General features: G+C 37.7%; 1 protein-coding gene across 1 annotated transcript; it reads right to left on the bottom strand.

The window, feature by feature from the left end:
• Positions 1–2059: 2059 nt before the first annotated feature.
• Positions 2060–15194, bottom strand: MS3_00010869 (uncharacterized protein). The gene is made up of 2 exons (XM_051219279.1): positions 15156–15194; positions 2060–2433 (listed from the first exon to the last, which is right to left on the bottom strand). Coding segments are annotated over exons 1-2 (222 nt in total). The 5' UTR covers positions 15158–15194; the 3' UTR covers positions 2060–2213.
• Between the last annotated feature and the right edge of the window lie 2148 nt (positions 15195–17342).

Genomic DNA, 17342 nt, shown 5'->3' with positions numbered 1-17342 from the left:
ATTTATGCTATTAGCTATATATAACAGGACGGCGCCTCCTTTTCTACATCTATGTCTATCACTACTGATGTAATGGTATCCGGATAATTCTGGAGTAATGTCTAAGTCATGGACTAATCAAGTTCCTGTCACTGCTACTATAAGTGGCTTTAACCTGTCCACTAGTGCTTCTAGTTCATAGAACTTATTTCGTAGACTACGAGCGTTGGTAGATAAAACTCCTAAGTAGAACAGCCTATCCACACAGCCCTTGGTAGCATTCGCTTCCAAGATATGACTATCTGGAAACCCATTAACCGGAGATTTTTCTCACCGTTTTGTCGACGGGTTTCTAGTTCAGCTAGTGCTTTCTTCCTTTTTATTCTATCTTCAAGAGACATATCAGGTCTAACTCAGATGTTGGAGTTGTCGTGAGTATGAGCACTACTCAACAGGAGATCCCGTTGCTTCTCCGATCATAGGATTGCCTTAAGGAGTCTGCATGGTCGGGGTTCAACATTTTCCTCGGTCCACTTGCCTATTCTTACCAATTTTTTGACCTGAACTCCTTTAGAGTTATCTGGTAAGATACTACGAATATATTCTTCCAGCTTCTCTAAATCATGGGCGTGTCTAATTTTGAGATCAGAGTCTTTTGACTCCAGCAATTTGTTCACAATATTCGATGAGATTAGATTCTCCTTCTCAGTCACGCCAGGGTGGGTTTCTCTCTTACCATCAGATTTTGTTAGTGCATTTTGTGACTCCTTTTTTCATCCTTCAGGACATCGGTACTATTAGGAACGGTGACTGTTTTATCCAGATCTCCGGTTCCCATTAAAGGTGCATGATTAACAATGTCCATGTCAGGTAGTGCTTCCCCCCTCGTTAATGTTAACGGAGATTTCACTTCTCTGTCAGTCACAGTCGGGTGTTTGAGGCGTCTCGTAACAGTACGTGCTACACTGACACATTCGTCACTGTCAGTGCTCGTGTTATCAGCGCATGCGCCATCGTTCTTCTTACAGGCCAAAGCCAATAGGCCCATGGCCTCATGTATTAGTAACCTCTTATTTGTACAGTAAAACATGCAAAGCCAATGTGAGTTAGGCTTCGAGCATCTTTTGTATGCGGTGGGACTTACACGGGTACACATCTTATGGGACCACTTTTTGCATTCATCACACTTCATTCCTTTTTCCACAGGGAACAAACAGTTTGGTTGTACACATTTATGAGTACTACCAACCATTGTAGTCAGATTAAGAATTAAAGCACAATATGAACACAAGTGTCAGTCAGTGAGTAAAAGAGTACCACAAGGCAAACTTCAGCATGATTACAAAAGTTAACTAAAGTACTTTAATATAAAGTAGACCAAGAATGCTTTTGATGCAACAATTACACAAAAGCAAGGATAATCACAACAAGTACAAAATCACTGTCCTTTTTGAAACGCGCGCTCAGTCCGAGAGAGAACAAACCAGGTTTGAGCGGAGGAATAAATCAGGAAGGAGTGCTGGAAGTGGATAGGACACACATTCAGGATAGTACTCTACTGCTTCATAAGGCAAGCTCTCACTTGAAATTCTCAAGGCCAAAGGAGAAGAAGAGGAAGACGAAAGAACACATTACTCCGAGAAATGGATATAAACATGAGAAGAATGAACAAGAATTGGATGGAATTAGAAAGGAAGGCTCAGGACAGAGTAGATTGGAGAATACTGGTCGGCAGCCTATGCACCATTGGGGGTGACAAGCATAACCAACTAAACCATGATTGAAAAGAATTATGCCTTCAATGAACTATTTGTAATCTTTAATTCACTAGAATACATAGTCGATATAAACATTATAACTAGAGAAGGGTTTTGTGAAGATTGTAGTAATTTATTAATTGAATTCATGAGTCGATTAAACCTAGATCGCTATAGAAAACATAGAATCATTGGACGGCCATATCATCCTAATATACAACTCTTCAACAATGCATTATCGACGATCCTGCCCCGTACGATTCGAACCCAGGATCAATCTGTCCCGTGTTCGAACACATATTAGGAAAAAAGTTATCTGAATATATAAATCTATATATATATATATTTCAATAAATGTAATACATTTTCATCATTTTGATTCAATTCAATTCATTGAATTATACATATACTACTGATCTACATAATTAGTAGTTTAATGTGTCATTTATATTCTTCATTATCTTCTTTATTCATTCATTATCCTAACATGAAAAACTTACCACGTTTTTCATTTGGATTATTAAAACATTCATTATAACAATAATTATTATCTTGTATATCATTTGTTGAATTTTGTATACAATCCACATAACAATTTAATACACTACGTAATAATGTATTATCAATATAACGTGAATTGACTAATTGTATTGGATCAACAATAAGTAGTATAGATAAAAATAATAGAAATTTTGACCTAGAAATAAAGAAGAAAAATAAATAGATTAAAATAAATGAAAGTAAATAGTAATTTGAATAGTTGTGATCATGAGTCAGTTGAAGTGGAGGGCCGTTTCGTTTTATTGTGGGACTCCTCAGCAATGAGCATCCACGATCCTGCCTCGTAGGATTTGAATCGAGGACCTATCAGTCTTGCACTCAAGCGCTTCGCCACTTGACTAGTGAGCTAAAATCCATCGGAGTTAATTATCTAATATCAACCAATCTACAAAGTTCAGCGACATACTTACCATTTTCTTCAGAGAGTTACTATCTCACAACAGACCTGGTTAAACTCCACTGGTCACGGCTTCCCACTAGAACTTCAGGAAAAACCTGACGAAGTCAGTCATTAGTGAACATATGTTGATTAGTATCTGTAGGGTTTTTGTGGAAATTATAGTAATTTTAACAGTTGGATAGTTTTTCGTAAATGTTATGCTTATATGCCAAGATTGATAGTGGCTAGCAGTGGAATTCAAGATGCGCATTTCGTCCTATTTGGGACTGGTCAGCTGGATGTACCTGTATCTCAGAGTTGATATTCACTTTGGGACTTGAATACAGTGTATATGTACTTGCTCAAAGTGAGTGTTTTCGTAGAACTGGTTTTGATCCAAAATCATTTTTCAGCTGTAAGGTATCGTCATACAATAGAAATTATTGTTCGAGAATATTCATCTCTAATTTTGCTGAATCCTTGAATGTCATGGCAGTAATAATTCATTCTGTATTGGTTGCTAGCGCCTATTTGGACTCAGTAGCTAAGTGAATAAAATGATAGTGTTTGAAGCGAACGGTAATGGGTTCGAGTCACGAAGTGAGCATCAAAACTGGAATACAGGTACTTCCACCTGATGGGTCCCAAATAGGATGGAACGTGTGTCCTGAATTCCACTGCTAACCATCATCCATCTCTACTTATTACACCATTATTGTTATACTCTTTGTTCCAAACTCGGTTAGTTACACATAAATTGTCATTAACTAATCAAGTAACAAAAATTGCTTACAATCAATAAAGCGGTTTCGATGAGACCATTATTTATGGATGACCCTTGAGCGACGTCAAAGTGGCATTGAAAATGTCTACCTACTGACTAGGGCTAAATGAGGGTTATAAAGCAGTGTGGAGGATAAGGATTTTTATTTACAGGTGATGGTTAAGGATAGGGATTATATTTAGGGTTTTCATCACGACCTGACACCAGCTAAATTTCCAAGACCCTATTTAGTCAAACGGATGAATGAATCTGGCACCGAAATCCAAGAACTGTTATGGTAGATCTGATTGGTTCGTCCATAAATTATAATCTCGTGCAAATATGATATCCATGATGTAATTTCAAACCTGAAAAGAGTAAAATCTATATTTCTGAATAGAGATATAATTTACACAGTAACGTTTTGTGAAAAATTCTCATCAGTACACAAACATTTCATAGACTACTTTAATTGACTTCATAACTACTCAATAAATAAAACGTGAATGACTACTCGAGACATTGAATTCTTTTCAATGATTTCACTTACTTAAACTGTACACTTCGGCAAAATTAATGCTCTTCTATCAGTTTACTAGCTCATGCGGAATAGGTTATATTGGCTGCATGAAGCGAGCGCTTTCGAAGCGCATCTACGAACATTACCCTACTTGGCTATCCAAAAGATTACAGAAGGCAGTCAAAAACTTATTGTTGTAGCATCTAGTTAATTCCCATCACTCCTTGAAAATCAAACTTATAGTCAGATGGGTCGGTTCAATCGGTATGCAAATGAAAAACTTATGTACAGTCAGTTGAAGTTAGATCACCATGGAAAACCTGGAAGCACTGGACGGCCGTTTTGTTCTAGTGTGGGACTCCTCAACAATATGTATCCACGATCCCGCCCCTCCTGCGAGATCCGAACCCAGGATTTATCGGTTTCACGCGCGAACCAGAGCCTACCGGTCCTGAGTTAGAATCTCGCGAGACGGGATCGTGGATGCGCATTGCTTAGTGGTCATTCTGTTGTGGATGCGGAGGAATAGACCAATAATTATCATGTTAAGTCCAATGGTGTCCTTGGACTTTAAATGGACATTTCCTATTGGTCGATATCTGTTCACTCGTTGAATATTGTACAAATTGTTATTTTCTATTTTATGGTACGATGTGGTATGCTTGATTGGTATATAAACAAAGTATGTTTGAAATATAACGACTCATAACTCAGAGGCTGTGACTTGTGTTCTTGACTCAACTGGCTGGGACAGACAGCGAAGCAGGGCCAATCAGGGCACTAGGTCGTCCTTACGTGTTTTACGTGTCACTGTCACCGAATCGATCAATAAACGCTGCTTATCAAAACCTGCAGTCACACCCGTTACAACACATTCAATATTTTAAAGGCATCAGACATATTTCTGTATTTTAAAGAAGGGTGACTGTATAAATTCACTATGGGAGATTGTTGAATTGAATTGATCCATGTTAGACAAACGTCGGAAAACTGTAAGCAGTTGACGAGCATTTTATTCTAGCATGAGATCCCTCAGCAGTGTGTATCCACGACTCCTTAATCGGTAATGGAACTTATAAACTTAAGTCTCACCCGTAAACACTAAATCTTTATACCACTAATCTGTGATCGAATGATGACCAAGTTTAAATTCAATCGATTCCTAATATTGCGTAATCATACTTCATTATGAATCAAGTTAGACTTATAGTTTAGTGTTCTAGAGATTAGGCATTTGCTTGCGAAGCCGAAAGTTCTAATTACCATTTTTAGTTGCAGTTCGTAAACCTGAGTAAATAATCATTCCAAGTCTATCAATAACTAGATCCTAACGGAATTTCCTAAAGTTTTGGTAAGAGTCCACGACAGATCAAATTAACTAAGTCAATAATGAAAAAGTATGTCATTGATGAGATAAGATCAAGATTACGTTATATTATGTATAGATTGAAGTTAGAAAATGTAAACCATCAAAATTTTAATTGAGTGAACTTAAGGCATCGTAACCAATGCAAGATATGGAAATTCTTTACTAAATTGGGAGGTGAGTAGTGTTGATATATGCTAAACTGAAATATCAACGACTTTCTATTATTCTTTAGTTGACAGGAGTTATCCATTTCACATCAGTTTACTTGAAAGCCTTTACTAAAAAGAAAGATCTAGTGTATTAAATATGCATCCTGCATATGGTACGTATATGATCGAACTAACACTATACACGGTAGTAGACATTGTAAACGTTCATTGAATAACATAAATAATTTAACGTGGATTCATGAATCGCAAATCGGCAAAGTAAAAGCAACATATCTACAACTGAAGAACAGTTAGAACTCAAAGCAACTGTCAACCAACACCAAAGTCAGAATTTTCAATACAAATGTCAAGACAGTTCTACTGTATGGGGCGGAAACCTGGAGAACTACGAAAGCCATCATCTAGAAGATACAAGTGTTTATTAACAGTTGTCTACGTAAAATACTTTGGATCCGTTGGGCGGACACTATCAGCAACAACCTACTGTGGGAGACAACAAATCAGATTCCAATGTAGGAAGAAGTGCTGGAAGTGGATAGGACACACATTGAGGATAGTACTCAACTGCGTCACTGGGCAAGCCCTCACATGAAATCCTCAAGGCCAAAGGAAAAGAGGAAGACCAAAGAACACATTACGCCGAGAAATGGAAATAGACATGAGAAAAATAAACAAGAATTGGATGGAACTAGAAAAGAATTCCCAAGACATTGTGGATTGTAGAATGTTGGTCAGCGGTCTACTCTCCACTGGGAGTAACAAGCGTAAGTAAGTAAGATAACGATACCTAAAAACCACTTGACCATTTTACTATGTTTTTAAGCGCTGTAATTCAAGATAAGCGTTTTGTTTCCCTCCAAACTCGTCATTCAAAATTCTATAAATCCCAGTTGATGTTTTAGGTAGATTGGAACTTAGTACCTCTCACTGTGACAACTAGAGATTTTATCTTCTTATTTCAAAGTTTAAGAATAAGTAATGATTACTTTGGCATACACTATGCCGTACATTATTTCCAGTTTCACCACAAAAACTAAACGAAATTAGAAATACATAGCACTTGATACATTCCATGTTAATTGTGATTAAATCAAACATATTAGGAAACTTTGTATTAAACATCTTAGGTTGAACTTAGTTAAACAACCATTGAAAACCGGAAAGCATAAGAGAGCTACATCAGGACTCTTTATCCGTATGAGCTAAAAACCTCACTGGCGGTCGAATCGAAGACTTTCAGGTCTTACAGCCAGTTCTTAACCTTTAGACCCAGCATATAATAGTTTATATATTAAACGATGGTCAGTTTGCTGTACTATGGAACCATCTTGAAATTTCATAAGTAGATAACTGCTTCATAATTGACAGCACTGAAGTATCCATCAATATTTCGTATACTTTTAATGTAATGATGTTTTGAAAAAGGTGGTCTAATGGAGGTTTTCAAAGAATAATGAACAGCTTTTCCGTCCTATTCTTAAAATTCTTCAACAGTGGAGTACCACACTGAGTCAAATAGAAATTCTCCCTATAAAGATCTATAAAATTTCAACACAAGCAGTTCAGTAATTGGTAGTTACATATACAATGGTAAATAGCTTTCTGGTGAAGTTCTTAGAAAAAAAACAATGGAAACCCTATCACTTATAGACTTAATCATTTAAGGATGGTTTGATCATGGAGCTTTCATTATTTAAGGTCAACAAGAACCAGTCTACGTCGAAGTCTACAGGACAAGCTGTGAACCATATATGGAGAAATTCGAACACCTTACTTGTACTTGAAGTTTGTGTTGATAATGTCGTTCAGAAGAACGATGAAATCTCCACGACCAAACTATCCAGCTCAGAGCACAAAACTCCGTCAAAATGTGATTACAAGAATTTTCTTTATTGTTTTATATTTTAATAAATATTTTTATTATTATTTTCATCAAAACGCGGTTTTGTGGAGATTGTAGTAATAGTTGAATTTGAATTGACTTAGGCTAGACCACCATGGAAAACCTGGAATCACTGGACAGCCGTTTAATCCTAACACGAGACTCCTCAGTAGTGCGCATCCACGATCCTGCATTTAGGATTTAAACCCAGAACCTTTGGTCACGCGGGTGAATGCTTAATCTCTAGACCAATGAGCTGGTGTGCATTGTCGTGGACACACACTGTTGAGAATTTAACTTACCAAGTTTTTACTATTATTATTATATTTACCACTTATATTCAAAGTATAAGATTAGAAAAAGAATACTACTGTATATTTATTAAGTAGTATATATTTTGATTGACTATGAGGAGTCCCATATTAGGACGAATCGGCCGTCCAGTGCTTCCACGTTTTCCATGGTGGTCTATCTTCAATTGACTCATGATTTGAATCTATGAAATAAACATCATTTATCTATTCAGTAAACAATAAAGACTAGTTTGTATGTAAGACGACTAATGAAACTATTACATAATGAGCATTTCATAAGAATTTAAAAGGATTCTATTCACGATCATTTCTGAATTACATTACAAAGATTACAATGATTGATCATGGAATTATGTCAGTCAACTAGAATGTTAGTCATTAGTCTTGTTGATTTGATATTGTTTGTATTATGTGATGAATAACATTTTTATTGTAGGTTATCGAAGGAAGTTGAAGCTTGTTTGAAAAGGGTATCTCCCATTTTAAATGAACCGGTTGGTCTCTGTGAATCAAACTTCATGACAGTCTATTTAAATGTGATAGATGGTAAACATCAGATTAGTCATAGCCTAAATAATAAAATGGTAACTACTCTATTCAAGATATTGAGTGTTATAAGTTTTAAATACTGTGAGAAGCATCAGATCAATCTGAAAGTCTATATCCAGAAGTGACTGTCTATTACTTTTAACCACTGAATACTTTACAAAGCTGTGTGACATAGCTGAACATCTAATTACAGTCAAGTTTATAAAACTAGTTATCATAACGAGTTAAAACTGACTGGAAAATTATTGTAAACCAAGTTGTAATGGATAGTCATTTTGTCATTGGTCAAGATTTTTAGTAGCTGTGTAAACGTTTGAATCGAACCTAGAACTACATGGTTTCAAAGCGAGTAACATACTTATAAGAAGCTGATGCAGAATTTTATGGGGTGAGACTATCATTTATGGACGAACCAATCAGGTGCATAAGATAATAAGTCTCGGATTTCGAAGCGAGATTCACTCATCCGCTTGATTAAATGGAATTTTTGAGATTATAGTTGATGTCAATTCGTGATGAAAACCCTAAATCTAATCCCTAACCTTAACGGTCAACTGTAAATCACAATCCTTATCCTTCACACAGGTTTATAATCCTCGTTTGGTCCTAGTTACTATGTAGACACTCTCAAGGTCAGTCCAATGTCGCTCAAAGGTCGTCCATAAATTATAGTCTCACCCCTTATGGTTTCAATCTCATTCAGTTCATTATAGTACAAGATCTTCGTTTAAAGATTTCTTCCTCTTATAAATCAAACAAGTTTTTCTATTGTATATCTCAGTATTAAAAGTTTAATACTTCAAATGTGTTAAAACCAACATTCTTCACAGAATATGGTTACTATGTCAATGATTTTCAAAGCTTTATCTGATGTCAAGTTTTTCTTGCGATTTGGCCTAAAAATTTCTCAGAAAAGTAACATTGTGTTTCATTCTAAACTAACTTTTCTCAGTCAGTCAGTCAGTCAGTCAGCTACAACGTAGGACCAGGCACATATATGCATTGGTCCAAATTGTGACATCTGATTAGCACAGCAAGATGAACACCGGATTCATAGAAATAGTTAATTCAGTGGTCGTAATATATAAAAGAAAGACTGCAATAAGGATATAGTACAGGAAGAAGGAATTAGTTCGTAGAAAGAAAGATATAAAGCAATTTCACTCTCATAGTTTAAAAGGAAGACAGAGAGTGTATACACCGACGCCATTGTGATAGATTCTGAGCCATGTCACCCATAGACTCTAACCATTGGTTACGATAACCGTGCAGATCCAGACCAAGTAGTCTTCATCTACCAACATGGCTCAGACTAGAAGTTAGTAACTTCAAGCACCGATACCACGTTTTGGTTTCGCCACCCCTAACTTTCTTCCAACTATCTCCAACACCGGTTAGCATTGCACGTCGTAGTAATCGGTGTTCGGGCATACGTAACACGTGGCCCAACCATCTCAGTCGACGAAGATTCACAACCTCACCAACTGATTTGCCATCATTCTGTAGTACCCTGCGTCTAACCTTCCTATTACTTACCTGGTGATCTCAGCAGACGCCAGCAATATTTCTAAGCTACCTGTGGTCAAATACTAGTAGCTTACGAGTATCTTCTACTCTTAATGGCCACGTTTCGTAGCCGTAAAGTAGAACAGAACGAACTGCCGCGCAGTAAACTCTTCCTTTTATTAACAGACGGATATCCCAGCTTCGCCATAGGTAACTTATATTGGCATAAGTCAAAAGAGCTTTCTGAATCCGTACAGAGATTTCGTCAGACACCAACCCATTATGGTTGATCAGACTTCAAAGATAAGTGAAGTTGTCAACGTGTTCGACTACTTCATTCCCTATCCTTAGTTAAAATGTTGACGCAGACCAGTTCTGAAGCAACAACTTTCCTAAAAGCAATTGAGTAAAATACAACTTTATTTTGTTAGTTTACTAAAAAATTCAAGTTTATCAGCAACTTAGAAGGAAAACAATTTAAAAGATATAAGTGAATCAATACAATGACAGATTATATAATGTATTGATGGAATAAACAATCTACAGTAGCTTTCAATGGATGACATAATAATAAGGCTTGGGGATCAGATAATTAGATGAGACTATAATTCATGGATGACCATTGGACGAACCTAGAGTGACCTTGAGAGTATACACCTAATAACTAGGACCAAATGAGGGTTTTAAACAAGTGTGAGAACTTATAATCATAATTTACAGTTGATGATTAAGGTTAGGAATTAGATTTAGAGTTTTCATCATGAACTGACATCAGCTATAATAACAAAACTCTATTTAGACAAATGGATGAATGAATTTCGCGCCAAAATCAGTGACCTGCTATCTCTTACATGATTGGTTTGTTCATAATTTATAGTCTTTCTGATAAATCACTTGACATCCTACAGTTGTACAACACTTGAATGGAACATGTGGGTAAACTATTATTAATAGGGAAGTTCACTAGAATGTCTTATTTTGACTTATGTCATACACAATAAACGATGAAGTTACAAAAAAAAAAACGATTGTTCACTCTAATATTGACTGATTTTAAGTACGGTAATTATTTATCAGCACTTCGGTTTATTGAGATACAGCTATTTTACACTGTTTCCTGCATAATCGAATTTGTGAAGTTTTAAGAACTTGTAAAAGCAGTTCAATGAAATGATAGATTTGAATAGTTACATTCAATGAGATGATTACTCGTGGTACACGTGAATGAATAGTGCACGGTTTATATTTGAATGTTATGAAACAAATCAAGTACAAAGGTAATATAAATAATCAAATTTATATAATGCAGTCTTATTGTGTACAAACGTCACAAAGAAACAAGAGTAAACAGTCAACAGTGCACAAGTGCTTAATGGGACTCAAAAACTTCTTGGAATTTGTTAAGCAACAATCTGAGTAATTGAAATTTTAACATTACCGTTTAAACTTTCTCTATCAAAAATGTCCAGGTTTCGAATCCCACGGGCGAGATCGTAGATGTGCATTGTTGAGGAGTCACATGCTAGGAAGAAATGGCCGTCCAATGCTTTCAGATTTTCCATGGTGTTCTAGGTTTAATAACTCATGAATTCAACTATTAACAGTGTAATTGTTTAATGGTAATCAACATGATATTGTCAGTTCTAATATATCATATTGAAGTTAAGTAATATCCAACTACATTTCAATGCCTTCATTAGAATTAGTAACTTGATATCCCGTTGAGCTTTATTCCACATTAAGTAAATGGAGTTTTTTTTTAAAATTCTTTATTTTAACTGACAGCATTCAGTTAGATCAGTCCAATGTAGACAGGGAACTGAAATTCCTCCAATGTAAGTTTTAAACTAGATCCACTTGTTGTAAGATTCCTCAACAGTGCTCATCCACTATCCCGCTCGCAGGATTCGAACCCAGGGCCTTCAGTCTCGAGCGTGAACGCTTAGCCTGGTGGACCACTGAGCCGGCATCCAATGGTGTTAGTGTTTAACATCAACCAATCCACGAAATTGCGCGACCATCTTCTATTGTGCTGAGATAGATACCTGTCTCTACCCGGCACATATTAGCTCCACTGGTCACGGCTTCTCACTAGAACTCCGAGAATTCCCCCACGGAGCTAGCCACTAGTGAGCACATTTTGATTAATAGTATAGGGGTTGTGGAGATTCCTAATTTTTTGATTGAGATCATGAACCGATTGATGTTAGACCACCATTGAAGACTTAGTTTTACATTCGAAAATCTTATCACTAAATGTTTTAGAAAGCGATCGAACTCACTTAAAGTGTAAGAAATTACATAACTGTATTTATCAAAAAACAAATACGGTGATTAGGTGTTCAAACCAAATGTGTATTTAATCAGAAGGGGTTTCGTGGAGATTTTAGAAATATCACTGATTGAAATCATGAGTCAATTGAAAATAGACCATCATGAAAAACCTGGAAGCACTGGACGGCCGTTTCGCCCTAGTATGGGACTCCTCATTCATGATCCCGCCCTCCGCGAGATTCGAACCTGGGACCTATCAGTCTCGCGGATTGGTTGAAGGTAGACATTAACACCGTTGGATTCCGGCTCAGTGGTTTAGTTGGTTAAGCGTCTGCCGCGAAACTGTTAGGTCCTGGGTCCGAATTCAGCGGCGCCGTGGATGTATGCTTAATCGTTTGAAATATAAAAACTTCTAATAATGTGGTGTATAATACTTATCTTGATGGATTTAGGTAGTAAATAGACTTAATCGGCAGAATAGAAAGATAGTCAGAAAGCAATCAAAATTAACTTGTACGAAATAAGAAGAATAATGAGATAGATCAAACACAATACTGATGCACTTAATGTTTGATTTTTATAGTTTTTGCCAAGCAACAATAAATTGATCTTCTCCACTTAGTTGTTAATACACTACTATAATTTGAAATAAGTAAGATGTTCTAATGCTTAGATCATTTGAATGGTACTTCTAAGTTTAAATAAATGAACATTAAATGACAAATTCAAATGGTATTATTTTACTTGAATCTTCCCACTGATGCTTAGGACTGCAATTAATCAGTGTCTTATTAGAATATGTGCATCCTATGAGGACTGCTTCGATATTGTCTTAAGTCACGAGCTTTATAGGCAAAGATGGATTGTGTCTAACAGTGGAATTCAGAACTCGCATTTCATTTTATTTCGGACTCTCCAACTAGATGCACCCGAATCCCAGAGTTGAAACGAACGATACTGAGTTACTGTCTCAGAGTGAATATCAACTCAGGATCCAGGTAAATCCAGCTGACGAGTCTCAAATAGGACGAAATGCCCGTCCTAGATTCCACTGCTAGTCAGTATCCATTTTTGAATAAATAACAAAATTGCATTTCATATCGAAATGGATTATTCGGTTTGAATGCAGAATTCCTTTTGATTAATTATCTAAATTCACTTTATTAATGTATATAATGATTAAATAATCATTTCAATGCAGAATATTAACTTTTTTGTATCCAACAGAACTATTCAGTTTGACATGATAATGATTTTGATAGAGTTTTGTTCTCTGAGCTGGATGGTTCGGTCGTGGAGCTTTCATCTTTCTTTAGAACGACATCATCAGCACAAACTTTAGGTAGAAAGACTTAATTAAATAAGACATCTGTAAGTAGTATTCATCATTATTATTAAAAATTCATTTAAATAAACTATAAATTATTATTACTGTGATATTAGCTACTTATATTCATATAAGTAGTATGTACAATAGTGAGGAATAGAATGTATTTTAGTAGATCATGAAGGAAAAAACGGGATTAGAAATCAATTGATATGAGAATGCAAGAACAATGAAATCTGAGACGATAGACTAATATTTGCATAAGGAACAGTCAAGTTTCAGACAAATGAAGTATTCATTATATGATTCTCAGATTTTAATGAGATCTTCAATAATCTCGTGTTTAAATACATTCGATTATCCCCTCTCGTGTTCATGTTCACCACATTACTATTGAATTTCGAAAATTTTAGTTATGGCTACTATTGTCGTTTAGTTTTATTAACTTAAGAAGAACCCTATTTAGTTTCTTACTTTGATTCTCTGATTCAAGCGTTAACTGTCATTTAATTGAATAGTTGAATTCATGAGTCAATTAAAGTTAGACTACCATAGAAAAACTGGAAGCACTAGAAGGCCGTTTCGTCTTCGCTCTCGAATATAGTAGATTCTAGGAGAATCGTGGATAATCACTGTTGAGGAGATTATAAGTGAAGTGCATGTTTCATTTCAATTGAAGTTCATCAAAGATAAATAATCTATTTATATTGATATGATTATAGTTTTATAACGATGATGAAGCTTAGTTTTTTTATAGCCACCTAATTTTCAGAGAAAAAATCTTATTTTAGACGACTTCATTTTCAGAATGTTTGATAATCATACTTACAAGTTTGTATAGTTCTTCGAATGAAATCTCCATTAAGAGATTCATCGGGAACTTGTAATTTTTAATCAAATGTATTCTAAAACTCTCCAACATGTTGAGGATACAATGTTCACATACAGGATCGTATCCATGCTCAAAAAGTAATAAGCTATACAAAATCTCTACAAATCATCATAGTCACTCTCAAAGTATTACAAAATCAAGACATATTACAATATATCTGCGATTAATTTCAAGGCGGCCTGCTTTTATACCTAGGCTACCTGTTCCAGTCATCTGGATATTTCCAGAAAATATCTGTTTCTTTCGTTTGTTTTAATACGTCATTATGCCTATAAGTCTCAAAACCAATCCTGGTACGTTTATGGAAATTACCAGTATGGGGGTTTTGGAGATTATTAAGTTTTTGATAGAGATCATGAACTGATTGTTGTTAGACCACCTCTGGAAACCTGGATTCATTGGATGCCGGCTCAGTGGTCCAGTAGGTTAGGCGTTTGCGCGGGAGACCGATGGTTCTAGGTTCGAATCCCGCGAGCGGGATCGTGGATGCGCACTGCTGAGGAGTCCCACAATAGGACGAAATGGCCGTCCAGTGCTTTCAGGTTATCAATGGTGGTCTAGCATCAATCGGTTCATGATCTCAATCAAAAACGTTTATGGAAAGCTTACAACTTTTCATTGTACAAGTTACAATAAAACTCAATCAGAGACATTGTGGTTCCTAGTAATATACATCGAAAAGAATAAAGATTATCCAGATTTCGAGTCCAAAATTGATAACATCTAACTAATGACCACTCAATAGTTATCACAATGGTCGATCAAGAAGTACAGAACCGAAATTTGTTGAGATACTTAGTGCTGAGCGTTCTGCATTGTACCAAACAATATAATATTGAATAAAGCCATTAACAATAATAGTAATACATTACATTAAATAATTCAAGTCATTAGATTACATGGATGAACTCACATTTTGATTAGGTAGTTAACACTGTAATCAGTATATGGTGAATAATTTGAACCTTTAACATTTATTATATTTTGTAAAAACTAATATTTTGAAGGGGAAAAAAATCCCATTCACTCTTTGATTTGTTTTGTTAAATTAAATCATAATTCAATTGACCAATCACAGTGAAGACAAATTGAACTGACCAATCAAAATCAAGTGTTATAAAATAACTAATCATGGTTACTTAATCAAACACTATTGGGATTATTATTATTACCGCTACAACTACTACTACGACGACGACTATTACTACTACTACTACTACTACTACTACTACTACTACTACTACTACTACTACTACTACTACTACTACTACTACTACTACTACTACTACTACTACTACTACTACTACTACTACTACTACTACTACTACTACTGCTGCTGCTGCTGCTGCTGCTGCTGCTGCTGCTGCTGCTGCTGCTGCTGCTGCTGCTGCTGCTGCTGCTGCTGCTGCTGCTGCTGCTGCTGCTGCTGCTGCTGCTGCTGCTGCTGCTGCTGCTGCTGCTGCTGCTGCTGCTGCTGCTGCTGCTGCTGCTGCTGCTGCTGCTGCTGCTGCTGCTGCTGCTGCTGCTGCTGCTGCTGCTGCTGCTGCTGCTGCTGCTGCTGCTGCTGCTGCTGCTGCTGCTGCTGCTGCTGCTGCTGCTGCTGCTGCTGCTGCTGCTGCTGCTGCTGCTGCTGCTGCTGCTGCTGCTGCTGCTGCTGCTGCTGCTGCTGCTGCTGCTGCTGCTGCTGCTGCTGCTGCTGCTGCTGCTGCTGCTGCTGCTGCTGCTGCTGCTGCTGCTGCTGCTGCTGCTGCTGCTGCTGCTGCTGCTGCTGCTGCTGCTGCTGCTGCTGCTGCTGCTGCTGCTGCTGCTGCTGCTGCTGCTGCTGCTGCTGCTGCTGCTGCTGCTGCTGCTGCTGCTGCTGCTGCTGCTGCTGCTGCTGCTGCTGCTGCTGCTGCTGCTGCTGCTGCTGCTGCTGCTGCTGCTGCTGCTGCTGCTGCTGCTGCTGCTGCTGCTGCTGCTGCTGCTGCTGCTGCTGCTGCTGCTGCTGCTGCTGCTGCTGCTGCTGCTGCTGCTGCTGCTGCTGCTGCTGCTGCTGCTGCTGCTGCTGCTGCTGCTGCTGCTGCTGCTGCTGCTGCTGCTGCTGCTGCTGCTGCTGCTGCTGCTGCTGCTGCTGCTGCTGCTGCTGCTGCTGCTGCTGCTGCTGCTGCTGCTGCTGCTGCTGCTGCTGCTGCTGCTGCTGCTGCTGCTGCTGCTGCTGCTGCTGCTGCTGCTGCTGCTGCTGCTGCTGCTGCTGCTGCTGCTGCTGCTGCTGCTGCTGCTGCTGCTGCTGCTGCTGCTGCTGCTGCTGCTGCTGCTGCTGCTGCTGCTGCTGCTGCTGCTGCTGCTGCTGCTGCTGCTGCTGCTGCTGCTGCTGCTGCTGCTGCTGCTGCTGCTGCTGCTGCTGCTGCTGCTGCTGCTGCTGCTGCTACTACTACTACTACTACTACTACTACTACTACTACTACTACTACTACTACTACTACTACTACTACTACTACTACTACTACTACTACTACTACTACTACTACTACTACTACTATCACTACCTGTATTATTTTATCAGATAAGCACTAGTTAAGTCACCCAAACTTACTTACGCCTGTTACTCCTCGTGAAAGAACATAGGACACTCACCAACATTCGCCATCCAACCCTGTCATGGGAAATCCTTTCCAGCTCCGTCCAGTTGTTATTTATCCTTTTCATATATGCTTCTATTTCCCGACGTAATGTGTTCTTTGGCCTTCCTCTTCTCCGCTTACATTCACGATTCCAAGTTAGGGCCTGCCCCGTGATGCAGTTTGACGATTTGCGTAATGTATGTCCTATCCATTTCCATCGTCTTTTCCTAATTTCTTCTCCAGCCGGAAGTTGGTTTGTTCTCTCCCACAGAAGGCTTTTGCTGATGGTATCCGGCCAATGGATGTTGAGTATCTTGCGTAGACAGCTATTTATAAATACTTGTACTTTCTTGATGATGGTTGTTGTAGTTCTTCAAGTTTCAGCTCCATACAGTAGAACCGCCTTGACGTTAGTGTTGAAGATTCTCACTTTGATATTGGTTTAAAGGTGTTTTGAGTTCCATATGTTCTTCAATTGTAGGAATGTGGCCCTTGCTTTG

Source organism: Schistosoma haematobium, chromosome 4 (assembly GCF_000699445.3).
Source record: "Schistosoma haematobium chromosome 4, whole genome shotgun sequence".
NCBI classification, from domain to species: Eukaryota; Metazoa; Platyhelminthes; class Trematoda; order Strigeidida; family Schistosomatidae; genus Schistosoma; species Schistosoma haematobium.
This window is presented reverse-complemented; position numbering and strand designations above follow the sequence as displayed.